The sequence below is a fragment of the Somniosus microcephalus genome, chromosome 33 (assembly GCF_052327205.1).
Source record: "Somniosus microcephalus isolate GS21.2 chromosome 33, FLI_Smic_1.0, whole genome shotgun sequence".
Classification (NCBI taxonomy): Eukaryota; Metazoa; Chordata; class Chondrichthyes; order Squaliformes; family Somniosidae; genus Somniosus; species Somniosus microcephalus.
Window position 1 is genome coordinate 30,504,615 of NC_141019.1, and position 18,984 is coordinate 30,523,598.

Consider the following 18,984-nt stretch of genomic DNA (forward strand, 5'->3'; position numbering starts at 1 on the left):
CCTGTCAGTTGTCAAATAGATATCTCTGTAGGGGATTGAAATACTTTCAGTCTTGTGTAATCCCATATTTGAAGACTTAAAAACACACACACAAAATCCCAGCAAAAAGGTTAAACGGGGTCAAAGTTGCAACGAGTCAGGAAGGTTCTCTGCTTTGTTGAATTTTGGCTTCTCAGATTTTTTTTAAAGTTTAATTTAAAAATTGGTCAAACACCCGATACCACTCAATGCAAAAAAAGCAATATTCAGTGCAGTTGCAGTAGAAGCCCCGCTGCACTTTGCCCCTCTCTGGTACCCCTCTCCATGGCCAATTGTTCCTCTCTGCCACCAGCTAACCGTTGACTGAACCTTGCCAGGCTCAGGTGTGCATGTGCACTTACAGAATTGAGCCATCAGAGGAAGGCTGAATGTTTCCATCAGTAGGCTGACTTAAACACTGGCGAGCCTAGCGTGGCAAGGCTGCCTGGGACCAGTTTTTTTTTTTTTTTTTTATTAAATATTCATCATGGGATGTGGGCGTCACTGGCAAGGCCAGCATTTATTGCCCATTCCTAATCGCCCTCAAGAAGGTGGTGAACCGCAGAGAGTCGGTCACATTGCTGTGGGTCAGGAGTCACATATGATTTCCTTCCCTAAAGGACATTAGTGAACCAGATGGGTTTTTACGACAATCCAGTAGTTTCATGATCACCATTACTGATACTAGTTTTAAATTCCAGATTTATTTAATTGAATTTAATTTCCTCAGCTACCTGTGGTGGGGTTTGAACTCCCGCCTCCAGATCATTAGTCCAGGCCTCTGGATTACTAGTCCAGTAACATAACCACTGTGCTACTGTACCCACTACGCTGTAGGAAATCATAACTGATGCAATGCTGGAAAATTAGCAGGATTTAGTATTTTGCTACCTCGGGGGCAAGGGATGAAACATAGAAACACAGAAGATAGGAGCAGGAGTAGGCCATTCGGCCCCTCAAGCCTGCTCCGCCATTCAATGAGATCATGGCTGATCATCCAAATTCAGTACCCTGTCCCTGCCTTCTCCCCATATCCCTTGATCCCTTTAGCCTTAAGAAATATATCTAACTCCTTCTTGAATATATTTAATGAATTGGCCTCAACTGTCTTCTGTGGTAGAGAATTCCACAGGTTCACCACTCTCTGGGTGAAAAAATTCCTCAACACGGATTAGTGATTCAGACCGAGTTTCACTGCAGCGTTGCCAACATTAAGGAACGACCCGATCGTAGGTCAGTGTTCCTTGGAGATTTGAAATGCTCGGTCCGACAGAGTGTGCATTGTCTCGGGTACAGCTGCCAATATACAGAGCTTGGGAACCCAAACTGATTCTGTAGTTGTGTGTTAAAAAATGCTGACTCAGACCCAGCTTTCAACTCGTTACATCACACAAAAAAAAAAGGGTCGATATCCCCGACATGGATTTCATTCCGCCACGTTTCACAACACTCATCCGTAAAGGTCCACCCCCCCCCCCCACCCTCCGCCCCCGGGACGACACTAAGCACAGGAATTATCTGCAAGGTGTCTGTTTCTATCCCTGCAATTATCAACACAAATCTCTTGCTTAACGGGAGCTGCTTTCACACCGGCGCTCAGTTAGATTGGATTCCAGGATCCACAAGTCAATTCTCGGTGTTTACATTGCTGAATCCAAATCCTTTATCCCAGTAGACTCAGATCCACAAAGAAAAAACTGGCTCGTGAATCTTACTGGTAAGGGAGCCAGATTTAGTCGTGGGACTGCCCTTACACTATTGACACCAAAACAGCCAGTAGATCTCTAGCTCTGGCTTAAATAACAGAAAACGCTGGAAAAACCCAGCAGGCCAAGCAACATCCGTGGAGAGAAACACAGTCAACGTTTCGGGTCGAAACCCTTCTACAGAACTGAGCAAAAAACACAGGAAATGAAACAAAAGGCAGTTTGGGGGCTGGGAAATGGGGGAGGGGATGAAAGAAGAGACATTAAGAGATATTCAAGGCGAGACGAGATGGTAATAGGACAGGTAAAGAAACAGACAATGGCTCTAGATGAAGTGTGAAATGCGCTGGCAGAGTGAGAGACAGCTGCCATGTGGGAGAGAGAAAAAAAAAAGGAAAAGTCACAAACCAAAAGTGTGGAAAAAATATATAAAAATATAATAGGGGTCGAGGTTATGATCTGAAGTTGTTGAACTCGATACCGAGTCCGGAAGGCTGTAAAGTGCCTAATCAGAAGATGATCCCTCCTTCAACACCATCACCTCCAGAGTTCCCCCCGAGGTACATCCTTCGGCGCTCCCCACCCCGCACCCCTCCACTTCCTCATCTGCTCACTGGCCCGTGGGAAGATTTATTTTTTCTTCCAAGGTTACGTGCAATAACTTCTCGTTTTGCTCCGGCGACGCGCTACATTTGCAATTCCAAAATGAAGGCCTGTCCCTTTAAGCGCCTTAGCCACTTACGACTCAGCTCCCTGGAGGTGGGAGGGTTGAGGCTGTCACAGCTGTCTGCACTGTCACTGCTGGAAGTGTCATCATCCGATTCCTTGGGTGAAGAACACAATGACGAACCGTCCACTTCTTCAAATTTTCGTTTTAGGCTCCCACTGACCGCCATCTCCATTTCTCACCCTGTTAAAGAGAAGAAGAAGAACATGACTGGAAACGCCAATTACAATTCCCACTTTGAAAAGACGCACATCACTTCCCCTTGGCCGACCTACGGCCCTGCTGTATAAAATGAAGAAAAGCCAACTGCACTTCAATCACCATCATCACAGCTCCCCCACATTACCAGAACCTCCCAAAGAAATTAAGGAACTTGCATTTCTAAAGCGTCTTTCACGACCTCTGGACTTCCCGAAGCACTTTACAGCCAATGAAGCACTTTATTTGAAGTGTAGTCACTGTTGCAATGTAGGAAACACGGCAGCCAGTTTACGCACAGCAAGCTCCCACAAACAGCAATGAGGTAAATGAGACCATCTGTTTCACTGATGTTGGTTGAGGGATATATATTGGCCAGAACACCAGGGAGAACTCCCCTGCTCTTCAGAATAGTGCAGTGGGATCTTTTATGCCCACTTGAGGGGGCAGACGGAGCCTGACAGTACTGCCCCTCCGACAGTGCTGCACCTCCCTCAGTGCGGTGCTCCCTCAGTACCCTCCGACAGTGTGGCGCTCCCTCAGTACCGCCCCTCCGACAGTGCGGCCCTCCCTCAGTACTGCCCCTCCGACAGTGCGGCGCGCCCTCAGTACTGCACTGGAGTGTCAGCAATAGCTCATCACTGATGTACTGAATGATGATGGAAAATATTCCTCCCGGGCCTTTTGGGAAACAGAGTTCCTCTGTACCTTGTTGCACTGTCTGGCTCCAATGTTCTCATCTATACACATCCCTTCTCAATGGCTTCCCACAAACAGCTGCTCAGAGGGTGAAATGAGAGAACTCTACAATCATTTGTTAATTCTTTGTCCTTGCCAAAACAAATTGGACAGTGTTGAAAGAAAAAAATCCACCAGTAAATATGAGTTTTTCCCCCCTCGTCATACTTGCAAGTCACCGAGGGTGATGTCACCTTTTCTTTCTCTCTCATTCTTCCCCGACCTCCCCCAAATAAAACAGCAGCTCCCCTCCACCTCAGACGGTCACAGCTTGGCTCAGTGGGTAGCGCACTCACCCGAGTCAGAAGGTTGTGGGTTCAAGCCCCACTCCAGGACAAGCGCATAACCTCGGCTGGCACTCCAGTGCAGTACTGAGGGAGCGCTGCATCGTCAGAGGTGCCGTCTTTCGAGAAGACGTTAAACCAAGTCTGCCTGTTCTGATGGATGTACGCGATCCGACCACACTATTTGAATGGAGTTCTCGCACCGCCCTGGTCAACAGCCCTCACTCAACCAAACACCACAAAATACAGATGAACCCAGCCGCTCATCTCCGTGCCGTTTGTGGGCTCTTGCTGCACACAAAATGGCTACCACGATCGCCAGCAAGTGTTGGCCAGCTACTGTAAAGAGGCAGCACGATGCTCCGGTCCTCTCCCAATTTTCACACATGCTCTTTCCAGCAGGACTCTCAGGATAGCAATCAGGAATGGGAGCCCCACCTGATTTTTCCTCCCAGTTATGGTGTCCACCCGACTGCTCCAGTTAAGAATTTTAAGAGGCATTTTAGGGTGCCTGCCTCTGTCACCCCATGATGGGAATACAACTCAAACGTTTGGCATTGTACTGCGGCCCAATCAACTTGGTTTTGGTTTGCCCAATGCCAATTTAGGAATGCCGCAAGACAGCTAGGCCACAAGTTCGGTCCAAGTTTCAGCCAAAACCTGGAGACATTCTAATACAGAAAGTACAAATGAGTTTTTAAGATCCAGGCCGAGTCTTGACTCTCCATGGAGGAATTCTCCGTGTAGAACAAAAAAAAAACACAGCTTTTAAATTGCTCAGTAATTTTCTCTTATTTGAACTGCAGCCAGCCATTTGGACCAGATTTTCATTTTCTTGGCAAGAAAAATGGGTAGAGATTGCAATTCAATCATGGAGAAACTAGAACCGGACTCGCAACCGATGAACTGAGACATCTTGAATATTGACAACATGGCTGCCACTTTCCTCCCCTCCCCCCATAATGGGGTCACTTCAAGGCACTCAAACAGAACTGTTCAGGAACAGGCCCCGGCCTGTTACAATTAAGCTTGAAGCAAACTTAATTTTCTCCATTGCAGGTGTAATAGCTGTATACTCAAAAGGAGTCTTTATGACTCATTAGTTTAGCAGCACGACTCGCGAGGGAGCACCGGCAGACAACTCTTCGAATTTTGAGAAAGATCCATTTTCCTTCACGCGCGGCCTTATGTTCTTCAACCATTGGCAGCATTCATGTTTTATGTTTGGCTGACACACAATAATAAACCAATCTGTTTCCTCCCTTCACTCAATGTGTCCTTGGGCATCTGCTCAAACAGATGTTATTAGCTTTGTGATGGTGGGAACGAGTGCACCTAGCAACCAGATCACATGCTTCTCTACACCAGTCAGTCGTGATATGTTCTGCGCTTAAAGGCCACTTCAGAGCCTACTGCTGAATACAGATTTAATGAATACATATGCAGGTCTAAACCTGAAAATGTATGAGCTTTGTTGACAAGTTTTGCGTTCCCTGCATTCCAGCATCTTGCATAATTTAAGCGATAACTGACAACAGTGGAAGGAAGGACAGATACAGATGCCGAGACTGAAGACGGGCCATCGGTACGAGGTAGATGCTTACAAATCCAGTAGAGAAATGAGGAGAAACTTCCTTACAGGAGAGTTGTTAGAATGTGGAGCTCGGCACCACAGGAAGTGGTCGAGGCAAATAGCTTCGAGGCTTTCAAAAGGAAGATAGGCGAGTACACGAGAGAAAAGGGAATTAGAAAGATATGCTGAAAGGTGGCGACGAGGCAGACGAACGGGAGGAGACTCGTGTGGAGCATAAACACCAGCACTGACGAGTTGGGCCGAATGGCCTGTTTCTGTGCCGCATATTCTATGTAAGCAAGCTATAAGAACATAAGAAACAGGAGCAGGAGGAGGAAAATCGGCCCCTCGAGCATGCTCCGCCATTCAATAAGATCGTGGCTGATCCAATCTTGGCCTCAACTCCACTTTCCCGCTCTCCCCATACCCCTCGACGCCCCTGTAGTTCAAAAATCTGTCTATCGCCGCCTTGAATATATTCAATGACTCCGCCTCCACAGCGCTCTGGGGTAGAGAATTCCACAGATTCACGACCCTCTGAGAAGAAATTCCTCCTCATCTCCATTTTAAATGGGCGACCCCTTATTCCGAAACTATGCCCCCCTAGTTCTAGATTCACCCACGAGGGGAAACATCCTCTCAGCATCCACCCTATTGATCCCCCTCAGAATCTTATGTTTCAATAAGATCACCTCTCATTCTTCCAAACGCCAATGAGTATAGACCCAACCTTTCGTCATATGTCAACCTAGTGAACCTTCTCTAAACTGCCGCCAATGCAAGTATATCCTTCCTTAAATATGGAGACCAAAACTGTACGCAGTACTCCAGGTGCGGTCTCACCAGCGCTCTGTAAAGTTGCATCAAAACTCCCCTACTTTTATACTCCATACCCCTTGCAATATAGCACCTTTAACATAGTAAAACATCCCAAGGCACTTCACAGGAGCGATTATCAAACAAAATTTGACACCGAGCCACATAAGGAGATATTAGGACAGGTGACCAAAAGCTTGGTCGGAGGTGTAGGTTTTAAGTAGCATCTTAATGGAGGAAAGAGAGGCGGAGAGGTTTAGGGAGGGAATTCCAGAGCTTAGGGCCCCGGCAACAGAAGACATGGCCGCCAATGGTGGAGCGATTATAATCAGGGATGCTCAAGAGGGCAGAATTAGAGGAGCGCAGGTATCTCGGGGGTGGGGGGAGTTGTGGGGCTGGAGGGGGTTAGAGAGATAGGGAGGGGCGAGGCCATGGAGGGATTTGAAAACAAAGATGAGAATTTTAAAATCTAGTTAAATTTAAATTCAGTTTCAATTGAGACAGTTATTTAACAAAAGTGATCTGTGGAAGGAGGTTGACAGGGTAGATACTGAGAGGTTGGTCCCCCTGGCTGGTGTGTCTAGAACTAAGGGGCATTGTCTCAGGATAAGGGGTCGGCCATTTAGGACCGAGATGAGGAGGAATTTCTTCACTCAGAGGGTGGTGAATCTTTGGAATTCTCTACCCCAGAGGGCTGTGGAGGCTCAGTCATTGAGTATATTCAAGGCTGAGATCGATAGATTTTTGGATTCTAGGGGAATCGAGGGATATGGAGATCAGGCAGGAAAGTGGAGATGAGGTTGAAGATCAGCCATGATCTTATTAAATGGCGGAGCAGGCTCGAGGGGCCAAATGGCCTCCTCCTGCTCCTAATTTTTATGTTATTATGAATCCATAGTTAGAGGGTTACGTATCAAAGAGTGGGTAAAGGATCAGAAATGGTGGAATGGCAAACCTCCTTGCGCAGATACCATCCGCCCCCAATGCTCCATTACTGCCCCCCACCCCCTACCAAAGGCCCCGACTAGTGCTGGGGCATGTTTCCACAGGCACAGGCTGTCTCCAGTGCCATATCCAAGTGGACATTCTTCCCAGCTGAGCCCAGTAGCTTTGCAGAGGGGGGGGGGGGGGGGGGGGCAAGGAAGATGGCAGGAGGACTGCAGTAAAGTGCTCCCAAGGGTGGTGGGGAGGGCGAAATAAGGAGGAAAGAAAAACACGGTCCGAGGGTCGTGGAGGTTCATACTCCTCAGAGCAACACCTAGTGGCTGGTTGCAGTACATCACCAGCAGAGAGCTGCCTCTCAGGCAGATGGCATAAGAGCCTATGAACGATGGAGAAAGTTAGAGAAGTGGATTATATCAAATATCAAACACAAAAGTTGGTCGAGCATCCTGTAAAGGCACGCTACAAGTTCACAGAAAGATCCAAAGTCATTTTGAAAGTCCAGCATATTGCAAATAGGTACCATATCACCTAGTGTGTAACAGAATGTAGCTCTTCTGAAGGTCACAAGGGGTGGTGGTGGAAGCAGCCTTGAATCACAACAGCACTAGCGGGCACCACCCCCCCCGCCCCAAACACACTCCTCCCCCACAGCAACCCAGTCCACCACTGATGTGGTATTCTAGTTGAGCTTTATTCAGCCAGTGGGGCCTTGAACGAACCTTCACATCACAAGCTGTACGATCGCAGTTGTAAACAAGCCTCAGATGCTGGACGAGAAGCAACATAATGCCAAGTGCGTTGGTGGTACCTCTCCTGTGCTCCGCAATATCCTGCAAATCCATTGACAGGATAGGCGCACCGACGTCAGTGTTCTCGCTCAGGCCAACATCCCCAGCATCGAAGCTTTGACCACGCTCGATCAGCTCCGATGGACAGGTCACATTGTCCGCATGCCCGATACGAGACTCCCAAAGCAAGCGCGCTGCTCGGAGCTCCGGCACAGCAAGAGAGCCCCAGGTGGACAGAGGAAACGCTTCAAGGACACCCTCAAAGCCTCCTTGAAAAAGTGTAACATCCCCACCGACACCTGGGAATCCCTGTCCCAAGGCTGCACAAAGTGGAGGAGAAGCATCCGGGAAGGTGCCGAACACCTCGAGTCTCTTCGCCGGGAGCAAGCGGAAGCCAAGCGCAGGCAGTGCACGTCAACCCAAGCACCCCACCCACCCCCCCCTTCAACCACCGTCTGCCCCACCTGTGACAGAGACTGTAGGTCCCGCATTGGACTCATCAGTCACCTGAGAACTCATTTTTAATGTGGAAGCAAGTCATCCTCGGTTCCAAGGGACTGCCTAAGAAGAAGGCGGCCAAGTTAAATTCCCCCAAAACCTGAACTCCCGAGGGGTGCCGTGAGCTTCCCAGTACCACCAGCAGTCCTTTGGGAAACACAAGGAGCTTTCCATCAAGGTTTGGCTACACTTTGTCGCATGAAAACGACAGGAGTGGAATTTCAATACTCCAGGTTGAAGGTTCAAACCGATCTGAAGACGACTCACTGACAAGGCAGCGTGCTCCTGTACAAATTGATTCCTCGTCTGCTGAATGTCTCAATCCTCATATTTGGCTCCCTCTTGAATTATCTGGGAGAAATTCTTATTTGTGGCCTTGGCCGTAGAAAATCCCATGGCACTATTCAAAGAGCAGGGGAGTTCTCCCCAGTGTCCTGACCAATATTTATCCCTCAACCAACACCATTGAAACAGATTAGAACACAAGCAATAGGAGTAGGCCATTTGGTTCTTCGATAAGATCATGGCTGATCTTCGACCTCATCTCCACTTTCCTGCACTATCCCCATATCCCATGATTCCCCTAGTATCCAAAAATCTATCGATCTCTGTCTTGAATATACTCAACGACTGAGCCTCCACAGCCCTCTGGGGTAGAGAATTCCAAAGATTCACCACCCTCCGGTCTCATTATCAGATCGCTGTTTGTGGGAGCTTGCTGTGCACAAATTGGCTGCCTCGTTTCCTACATTGCAACAGTGACTCCACTTCAAAAAGTACCTCATTGGCTGCAAAGCGCTTCCCGGAGGTTGCAAAAGATGTTGCGTAAATGCAATTTTGTTTTTTAATTATATATAAGCATGGTTGCAGTAATAAAAAAAGGTCCTTAAAAATGGAAATGAGGGACAATGCTATTCCGTCCAGTAATTTTATTGGTTCGACTGTGTAAAGGAGAGACTGGAGGTCACTATGTTCTAGGATTGTTAGGTTTCATTTAGCTGCTAAAATAGGCTATTCACATGCTTTAAGTACAACCAGTTAGAACCAGTTGAGACAGCTTGTGCAAATTTGGAAGAAGGATCCAAAAATTGACATTGAGCAGTGGACGAACCTACGGAGTGAGCTGTAAATCGGGAGACATCATTACAAATCCCTTCAGAAAGTCGAGGGTTACAGGCCCACGTATTGGAAGCCTGTGACTCGCCTGCCATCTCCAAATCCCGCTCCCGGCAACTGCCAGTGCCACGTTAAGAAGAACACGAGAAACTGGAAAAGTCGTTCGACCCAACAGAGAGGCATCTGACCTGGTCACAATGGTTTGTGGCTGCTCGCTGTAGCAGCGCCGAATGAAGTAACAAGTAGAATTACACCAATAGCATCACATGAGTACTGAAAATCGACTTACTATTAGAGGGGAACAGTTGATAGAACATAAAGCCCCCAGTTCATTGTTGTTTGCATAGAAGGTAAGAGATAGATTTCTTTCATTCTCCGGATGCAGTTATTGCCCATCCCTAGCTTCCTTGAGAAGGTGACGGTGGGCCGCCTTCTTGAACCACTCCAGTTATAGCGGATTTTGAGATACAACCGAGTGGCTCACTGGGCCACTTCAGAGAGCAGTTAAGAGTCAACCACATTGGCACAGGAGTGGAGTCACACAGGGACCAGAACGGTTAAGAACGGCAGGTTCCTTTTCCCTAAAAGGACATTACTGAACCAATTTGATTCCTGCTTTAAGGGTGAAGGAGCCCAGTTATTTAAATGGTCACTTTGGATCAAATTGTCTAACAAGCCACACCCGACTAGAGATTTGTTTTTGAATGTTCCCTTCTAGTTGCATGTGTGGTTATGGTGGACAGTAGGACTGAGGTCATAACTCTTGGGGAGTCCTGAAGAGTGGCAAGGCTGCCGGTATTTATAATGTGACAGGTGTGTGCAATGTATATTTCTGTGAGAGAGAAAGAAAGAGGGGGCGCAAGGGAGAGGAAGGAAAAGAAAGACAGACTTGCATTTCTATAGCGCCTTTCACGACCACCAGACGTCTCAAAGCGCTGTACAGCCAATGAAGTACTTTTGAAGTGTAGTCACTGTTGTAATGTGGGAAACGCGGCAGCCAATTTGCGCACAGCAAGCTCCCACAAACAGCAATGTGATAATGACCGGATCATCTGTTTTTGTTGTTTGGTAAATGAAAATGGGGTGGGATATAGTGACAATTGCTGGTGCCTGCCAGCAGACAGTTTAAATGCAAAGTATCGGTGCTTAATTAAACTGTTTTGATGGTTGAGCAGCTTTCAATGAATAGTTTTACTCGCTGGATTTAATGAAAGGTGCAAGATTGTTGTATCAGGTCAGTGGAGAGGGTTGCTCCAAAGACTCTGCTGGATTTGTCATCCCTAGTCAATAATTCACCATAATCAACTTTTGGCAAAACATTTTTTCCCCGTGTCTGCAAAACCAAAAATCCCTTTGCCTTGTTACATCTCGCAGAGCACAGCACCATCGAGAGCTACTTTAAGCCGGTTTCTTGCAGGTGTGCGAGTGGCAGTCTGGTTTAAATTAGAAGGAAAAAGAACAGAGAAAGACTTGCCGTTCGACAGCAGGTAGAACCCCGTGACATTGCACACCGCGAGTCAAGAGCAAGTGTAGTCTTTGGGTGAAGTAGGGTTCGAGCACAAGGGATAATCGGACCAGGACACTTGGACACAATTCAGTCCCCATTCTAAAGTCATTAAATCAGTCCATATTTTTATGTTTCTTTTATAAATTCCTATGTCCACATTTAAAATGGGGATCATCTATGTAAACGTGTCACGCTGTATTTATACACCCACCAGTGGTGAGCGTGTAGTGCCTCTACTGGTGGGTGGGTGTCATTGCAGCGTGATACTATTACACAAACAGGTTCCATTATCAATGTGGAAATGGGAATTTATAATGGAAAAAAGTTGACAGGGTGTGTGTACAGGCTAATATTTTTAATATATAGATTAATATATTCCAATACATCACAGGAAAAAAAACACTTAAACCAACACAGCTTGTCCGATTCTTAATTCGCTCTGAATTGTACCCAATCGTACTTCAACTCTAGAATTATCCAGCTCACAATGCTCTCAGGTGGGTGTAAAAGATCCCATGGCACTATTGCGAAGAAGAGCAGGGGAGTTCCCCCCGGTGTCCTGGGCCAATATTTATCCCTCAACCAACATAACAAAAACAGATGATCTGGTCATTATCACATTGCTGTTTGTGGGAGCTTGCTGTGTGCAAATTGGCTGCTGCGTTTCCTACATTACAACAGTGGCCACACTTCAAAAAGTACTTCATTGGCTGTAAAGCGCTTTGGGACGTCCGGTGGTCGTGAAAGACGCTGTAGAAATGCAAGTCTTACTTTCTTTCTCTCCAAACACAACTCCAGTGAGCTGGGTGTTTTTACAGTGAAAGTGGAACTAAGACAGTCGGCAAATGACTGAAAGCCACGTTTAAAATAAAACTGCACTGTGCTTTGGGAAAATTCTGCTTTTCTGAAATCCCACTCGTGAGATTAAAAGGAAACACGTGATAAAAACCTTTTTGCCAAGAACAGTCACAACAAGCACACAGCACTTCCGAACCACCTGTACAAGCAGAGGCCGGCTTAAAAAAAAAACAAGGAGTAAGGTATTTTTAAAAAATCTATTTTTAAGGCCCATCAGCAAAGTTGTCATTTGCTGAATGCAAACACAGCAGTAAACAGTCCAAGCAAGAGCTCCCAGACGGTTAACATTTGTGGTAAACCACTTTTATCGTTACACTATAGTTATCACTGTTGTATTGTTATCACCGTTATCACTGTTGTATCACGATACGAGGTCGCCTCTTGTCGCGCTGTTATACCTGGGCTGACCACCTCCGACTCCGCCCATGGCTCCACCTACCTGCCCAGGTATAAAGGTAGTCGACTGGCTGGTATTCCTCCTTGTTGGACCCGATCACCCACGAGGGTGGGCTCTGTTATTTAGTCAATAAAAACCTTTAGTTACGTTCCTAACTCGTCGCTTTTTATTGGACGAATTGATAGGTATATCAATTTTATTGACTAAATTTTAAAGATGTCTACTACTGGCCAGCCAGAAGCCCTCCCAGAAGCACAGCCACAGCAGCTTTCAGACACCGGGCTACACCAGCCACACCAGCCGGCTTGGCTGCAAGCCCTCAAACCACCGTACCTGGATCTAAACCCACAGGCAGCAAACTCAGCCCTCAACTTCAAACACTGGCTGGACTGCTTCGAATCCTACCTGGAAGAATCCGGCGCCCCGCAGAGATCCAAACTAAGACTTCTGAACGCCCAAGCGAGCCCGAGAGTATACGCACTCATCCAGGACACGACTACATACGAGGCCGCTATCAACCAACTGAAACAGCAGTACCGCAGCCCGGTAAATTACATGTACACCAGGCACCTCCTAAGATCCCGCCCGCAACAGCCAGGAGAGTCTGTAGCTGAATTTTTACGGGCGCTAAGAGCACTCGGCAGGAACTGTGACTTTAAAGCGGTGACGGCTGTTGAAAATACGGAAGATAATATCCGCGATGCCTTTGTGAAAGGCCTACGGTCCGACTACTCACGGCAAAGACTGCTTGAAGCTAAAGACCTCGACCTGGACAAAGCTGAAGCCCTCGCTCTCTCCCTGGAGGTGGCCCATCAGGACCAGGAGGCGTTTTCCAGGTACTGCTCGCGACCCTGGGACTCGGGCCCGACCCCTACCGCAATACCCTTCGCAGCGCCGCCCCCGGGACCTACCTCAGCGTCGGCGTCCCGGACCCGACCGGGCCCGCCACCCCCGGTACCGGCTCCGACATCGGGCACCCGCGATCGGGCCGCCGGCTGCTTCTTTTGCAGCCAGGAGAAGCACCCGAGGTCGCGCTGCCCAGCCAGGAACTCTACCTGCGCAACCTGCAGGAAGAAAGGCCACTTCTCTAAGGCCTGCAGGAGCGGATCTTCAGAGGCCAGCAGTGCCTCATGCGAACTGTGGGGGCGGCCATCTTCTTTCACGGCAACTGAGGCCAGTATCCCCACACGTGAGTCATGGGGGCGGCCATCTTTGATCAAGGCAACCGACCCCAATAGTGCCTCGTGAGTTATGGGGGCAGCCATCTTCTCCGCCATTTTGTCCTACCTCGTGGGAGACGCCATTTTACCCACCACGCCCGACTGCCACCGGGCCCCCGGACCCGACGACCGCCTCGCCCGCAGACGACAACGACTCGCTTACCTACACACTAGCCTCCGTCACTCTGGATCAAGCCCGCCCACACCACCTGTCCAAGTCGATGATGGACATCAAAGTAAACGGCCACGCCACGACCTGCCTGTTCGACAGCGGAAGCACGGAGAGCTTCATCCACCCAGACACGGTGAGCCACTACTCCCTCCCTGTCCTGCCAACGCGCAACCGAATCTCGATGGCATCGAGGTCCCACGCCACGGACATTAGCGGCTACTGTGCTGTGACCTTGTCGGTTAAGGGTACAGAGTATAAAAACTTTAAACTCCTCGTCCTCCCCCAGCTCTGCGCTGCCGTCCTACTAGGGCTGGACTTCCAATCCCACCTCCAAAGTGTAACCCTAGCATACGGTGGACCCCTCCCCCAACTCACAGTCGACAACCAGCGAAGGTTAAACTGCCCACCGCGTAACACCTGCAGCCTATCCACCCTCAAGGTGCCGCCACCTTCCCTGTTCGCTAACCTCACCCCCGACTGCAAACCCGTCGCTACCAAGAGCAGGCGGTACAGCGCTGGGGACAGAGCTTTCATTAGCTCTGAGGTGCAGCGTCTCCTGAAGGAGGGCATCATCGAGGGGAGCAACAGCCCCTGGCGTGCCCAGGTCGTGGTCGTTAAGACCGGCGATAAAAATCGCCTGGTCATCGACTACAGCCAGACCATAAACAGATACACCCAGCTGGACGCATACCCCCTTCCCCGCATATCTGACATGGTCAATCAGATTGCACAATACCGCGTATTCTCGACCATCGACCTTAAGTCGGCCTACCACCAACTCCCTATCCACCCCGAGGACCGCCAGTACACCGCCTTCGAGGCGAATGGGCGCCTATACCACTTCCTTAGGGTCCCCTTCGGTGTCACCAACGGGGTCTCGGTCTTCCAAAGGGAGATGGACCGGATGGTTGACCAGAACGGACTGCAGGCCACATTCCCCTACCTAGATAACGTCACCATCTGCGGCCGCGACCGGCAGGACCACGACGTGAATCTGGAGAAATTCCTCCGTACAGCCCAACGGCTGAACCTCACCTACAATAAGGAGAAATGTGTGTTTAACACCTCGCGCCTTGCCATCCTTGGCTGTGTAGTAGAGAACGGACTCATCGGCCCCGACCCCGAAAGAATGCGCCCCCTCATGGAGCTACCCCTCCCCCACTGCCCTAAGGCACTTAAGAGAACCCTGGGGCTCTTCGCCTACTATGCCCAATGGGTGCCCAATTATGCGGACAAAGCCAGACCCCTCATGAAGTCCACATCCTTCCCCCTTACGGAGGAAGCGTGCGCAGCCTTCTCCCTCATTAAGGGAGACATTGCCAAGGCCACTATGCACGCAGTGGATGAGTCCATCCCCTTCCAAGTCGAGAGCGATGCATCCGACTTCGCCCTAGCCGCCACCCTTAACCAGGAGGGGAGACCGGTGGCCTTCTTCTCAAGGACCCTACAGGGCCCTGAGATCCGACACTCGTCGGTCGAGAAGGAGGCCCAGGCGATTGTGGAGGCGGTACGACGCTGGAGGCACTACCTGGCAGGCAAACGATTTACCCTCCTTACCGACCAACGTTCGGTCGCTTTTATGTTTAATAACAAGCTGAGGGGCAAAATCAAGAATGACAAGATCTTGAGGTGGAGAATCGAGCTCTCCACCTACGATTATGATATCTTGTACCGGCCAGGTAAGCTGAACGAACCCCCCGATGCTCTGTCACGAATTACATGCGCCAGCGCGCAAAGTGATAGACTTCAGACCCTCCACAACGACCTCTGCCACCCCGGGGTCACCAGACTTTACCACTTCATTAAGGCCCGCAACCTGCCCTACTCCATCGAGGAGGTCAGGACCATAACCAGGAACTGCCAGACCTGTGCCGAGTGCAAACCGCACTTCTTTAGGCCGGACAGAGCAAGCCTGATCAAGGCCACCCGCCCCTTCGAGCGCCTGAGCATCGACTTTAAGGGGCCCCTCCCGTCCTCTGACCGTAATGTGTACTTCCTCAACATTGTCGATGAGTACTCCAGTTTCCCCTTTGCCTTCCCCTGCCCAGACATGACCAGTACCACGGTCATTAAATGCCTGAACGACCTCTTCGCCTTGTTCGGGTTCCCAAACTATATACATAGTGACCGGGGCTCCTCTTTCATGAGCGAGGAACTCCGTCAGTTCCTACTAGCGAGAGGTATTGCAGCAAGTAGGACCACCAGCTACAACCCCCGAGGGAACGGCCAGGTGGAAAGAGAGAACGCGACGGTATGGAAGGCCGTCCTCTTAGCCTTAAAGTCTAAGGGCCTCCCAACCTCCCGCTGGCAGGAAGTCCTCCCGACAGCGCTGCACTCCATCCGGTCACTACTTTGCACTGCCGTTAACGCCACCCCCCATGAACGAATGTTTGTTTTCCCCAGGAAGTCGACTACGGGAACCACGCTACCAACCTGGCTGACCTCTCCGGGGCCCGTCTTGCTGCGAAAGCACGTGAGGGCCCATAAAACAGACCCCCTGGTCGAGAGGGTGAACCTCCTGCACGCCAACCCCCAGTACGCCTACGTGGCTTACCCAGACGGGCGGGAGGACACTGTCTCCTTACGAGACCTCGCACCCTCGGGCACTCCGGAGACACCACCTTTACCACCCCCCACCACCCCCCCAATTCCAGCCCAGGTAGACGGCATGCCGGAACCCCACGAGCCTTCGCCGACCACGCAGACACCAGCACTAACACCGGATAATGCAGCACCGCCGCTGCGACGATCGGAGAGGCTTACGAGGCCTCCGGACAGACTGACATACCAGAACTGGTAGTACACTTCACCCCGCCGGACTCAAATCTAAACAAGGGGTGAATGTGGTAAACCACTTTTATCGTTACACTATAGTTATCACTGTTGTATTGTTATCACCGTTATCACTGTTGTATCACGATACGAGGTCGCCTCTTGTCGCGCTGTTATACCTGGGCTGACCACCTCCGACTCCGCCCATGGCTCCACCTACCTGCCCAGGTATAAAGGTAGTCGACTGGCTGGTATTCCTCCTTGTTGGACCCGATCACCCACGAGGGTGGGCTCTGTTATTTAGTCAATAAAAACCTTTAGTTACGTTCCTAACTCGTCGCTTTTTATTGGACGAATTGATAGGTATATCAACATTCAATTACACCGCGATTTATTGTTAAAAAATCTATTCCAACAGGCAGCCATTTCCTTCACTGGTAGAAAGTGTGCGGCTGGTTTATTTGCAGAGTGTTTCACAGAAAACAATTGTTCACTTGCTTCTGCAGCTGGTTGAGATTCGCCATCAATTTTGTTCGTTGTTGGGAACAAGTCACCTGCCAAGTGACGAGCTGGAAAACTGGCTGAATGGACAAAGATTTTCATTCTGTAGAGATAAGAAATGTTCTCTTTCCCTTCCCTTTTCCATTTAGGTAGGAGAGGAAGGTGTCGGCCATTCAGCCCCTCGAACCTGTTCCGCCATTCAATTCGATCATGGCTGATCTGTATCTCAATCCCATTTACCCACCTTTTCTCCGCATCCCTCGACACACTCACCCTCTTATAATTATCGGAATGTATTTTGAGATATACTAAAGGGGATTCAATATGTTTTGAGGGAGATCCTGGATGTTAGGTCTTTGACAATGGAACACCTCCCAGCCAGCAATCAGGCATAGCAATGCCAGAGGTGTCATCCTTGAACAGAAGAGGCTAAGGGGAGATTTAATTGAGGTGTATAAAATTATGAGGGGGCCTAGATAGAGTGGATAGGAAGGACCTATTTCCCTTAGCAGAAGGGTCAATAACCAGGGGCATAGATTTAAAGTAATTGGTAGAAGGATTAGAAGGGAGCGGAGGAGAATGTTTTTCACCCAGAGGGTGGTGGGGGGTCTGGAACTCACTGCCTGAAAGGGTGGTAGAGGCAGAAACCCTCACCACATTTAAAAAGTACTTGGATATGTACTTGAAGTGCCGGAACCTACAGGGCTACGGACCAAGAGCTGGAAAGTGGGATTAGGGAGGGCTAGCTCTATGTTGGCCGGCACGGACGCGATGGGCCGAATGGCCTCCTTCTGTGCCGTAAATGTCTATGATTCGATGTTGATCCTTCAGAAGAAGCATTAAATGGAGACCCTATCTGCCTGTTCAGGCAGACGTGAAAGATCCCACAGTGCTATTCAAAGAAGAGCAGGGAGTTCTCCTCGTGTCCTGGACCAACAATCCTCCCTCAATCAACACCACCAGAAACAGATCAACGTGCCACTCAGCGCCTTTGTGGGATCTCGCGTGCAGACATGTAGCTGCAGATTTGCCGAACTTAACAGTCACCACACGTCAAGGCAACTTCATAGAGACGTGATAAGGCCCCACATAAATGCAAGACTTGCCTTCTTTCACACGAGATTGTTCTTAATACTGAGGGAGTGATTTGGAAAAATACAGTCAGAGACTCAAGGGGAAGGAAAACATCAACCCAGTCAACTAGAACCTCCAGCTCACACAGCCCAACTAAAAGCCACTCATTTAAAATCATAATTATCCTCTGCGTGCAAAGAATTATTCAACTAGCCAATGGAAAATATTAAAATAAACCGGTTATTTATTCTGCTTGGATTTCACAAGACGTCAGAAATCTGTGGCCTGGCTTGTAGTGAGCTCCCTTCAGCACAGGCTCTGCAAACAAATGAACATTACCATGGAAACAGTCCGCCACAAACTATTTTAAAAACATGTCACATGCTTTCCATTCCAACTTCACTCCAGGTCAGGTCACTGCATGTAATTTACAAATGTTTGAAGTCCAACAATAATTATGCAAATCTATTTGGTTAGTGTTTTAAATTTGTCCAGTTTCAGACACTCGCCGACAATTTGGTAAATTTATAGTTTTCCCACTGCCTTTCAAGCTTCTCATTCGAAAGCGAGACTCATTTGCTTTCAAAATGTGACATTTTCTAACATGCTGGGGAAAAAAAAATAAACACAGCTCCATACATTCAGACGTGTTTGCAATCTGTCTCACTATTTTTGATCTTCACACAATGTTGACAGCTCGGGTTGGACAGTGATCTCTCCACACCAGGTGTGAATGAAAAAGACCCATCACTGAAGAGAAAGCGCTCTCAATGTAAAGTAACCTCCACCCCCAACCCTCCCGAAAAACAATATTCAGCAATTCCTCTCTGAGGAGATATCCCACGTTGTGCCCAAACAGCCGTGTGCTGGAGAGGCAATCCTGGTCAGTACTAAGAACATGAGAATTAGGAGCAGGAGTAGGCCATACGGCCCCTCGAGCCTGCTCTGCCATTCAATAAGATCATGGCTGATCAGACCTAAACTCCACTTTCCTGCCCGATCCCCATATCCCTTGATTCCCCTAAAGTCCAAAAATCAAAAATCTATCGATCTCTGCCTTGAATATACTCAACGAC

At 49.0% G+C, this 18,984-nt stretch overlaps 1 protein-coding gene across 4 annotated transcripts in view; it reads right to left on the reverse strand.

Annotated features, from left to right (window-relative positions):
• LOC147097082 (cysteine/serine-rich nuclear protein 2-like) overlaps positions 1-18,984 on the reverse strand; it is a 70,480-nt gene that overhangs the window by 26,906 nt on the left and 24,590 nt on the right. For all 4 annotated transcript variants that reach the window (XR_015074480.1, XM_085972884.1, XM_085972882.1 and 1 more), the window contains one exon: positions 2,467-2,634. Coding sequence is in view for 3 of the 4 variants with exons in the window: in XM_085972884.1 (XP_085829010.1) it covers positions 2,467-2,626 (160 nt within the window). In the remaining variant the exon portion in view is untranslated. The remainder of the gene's footprint in view (positions 1-2,466; positions 2,635-18,984) is intronic.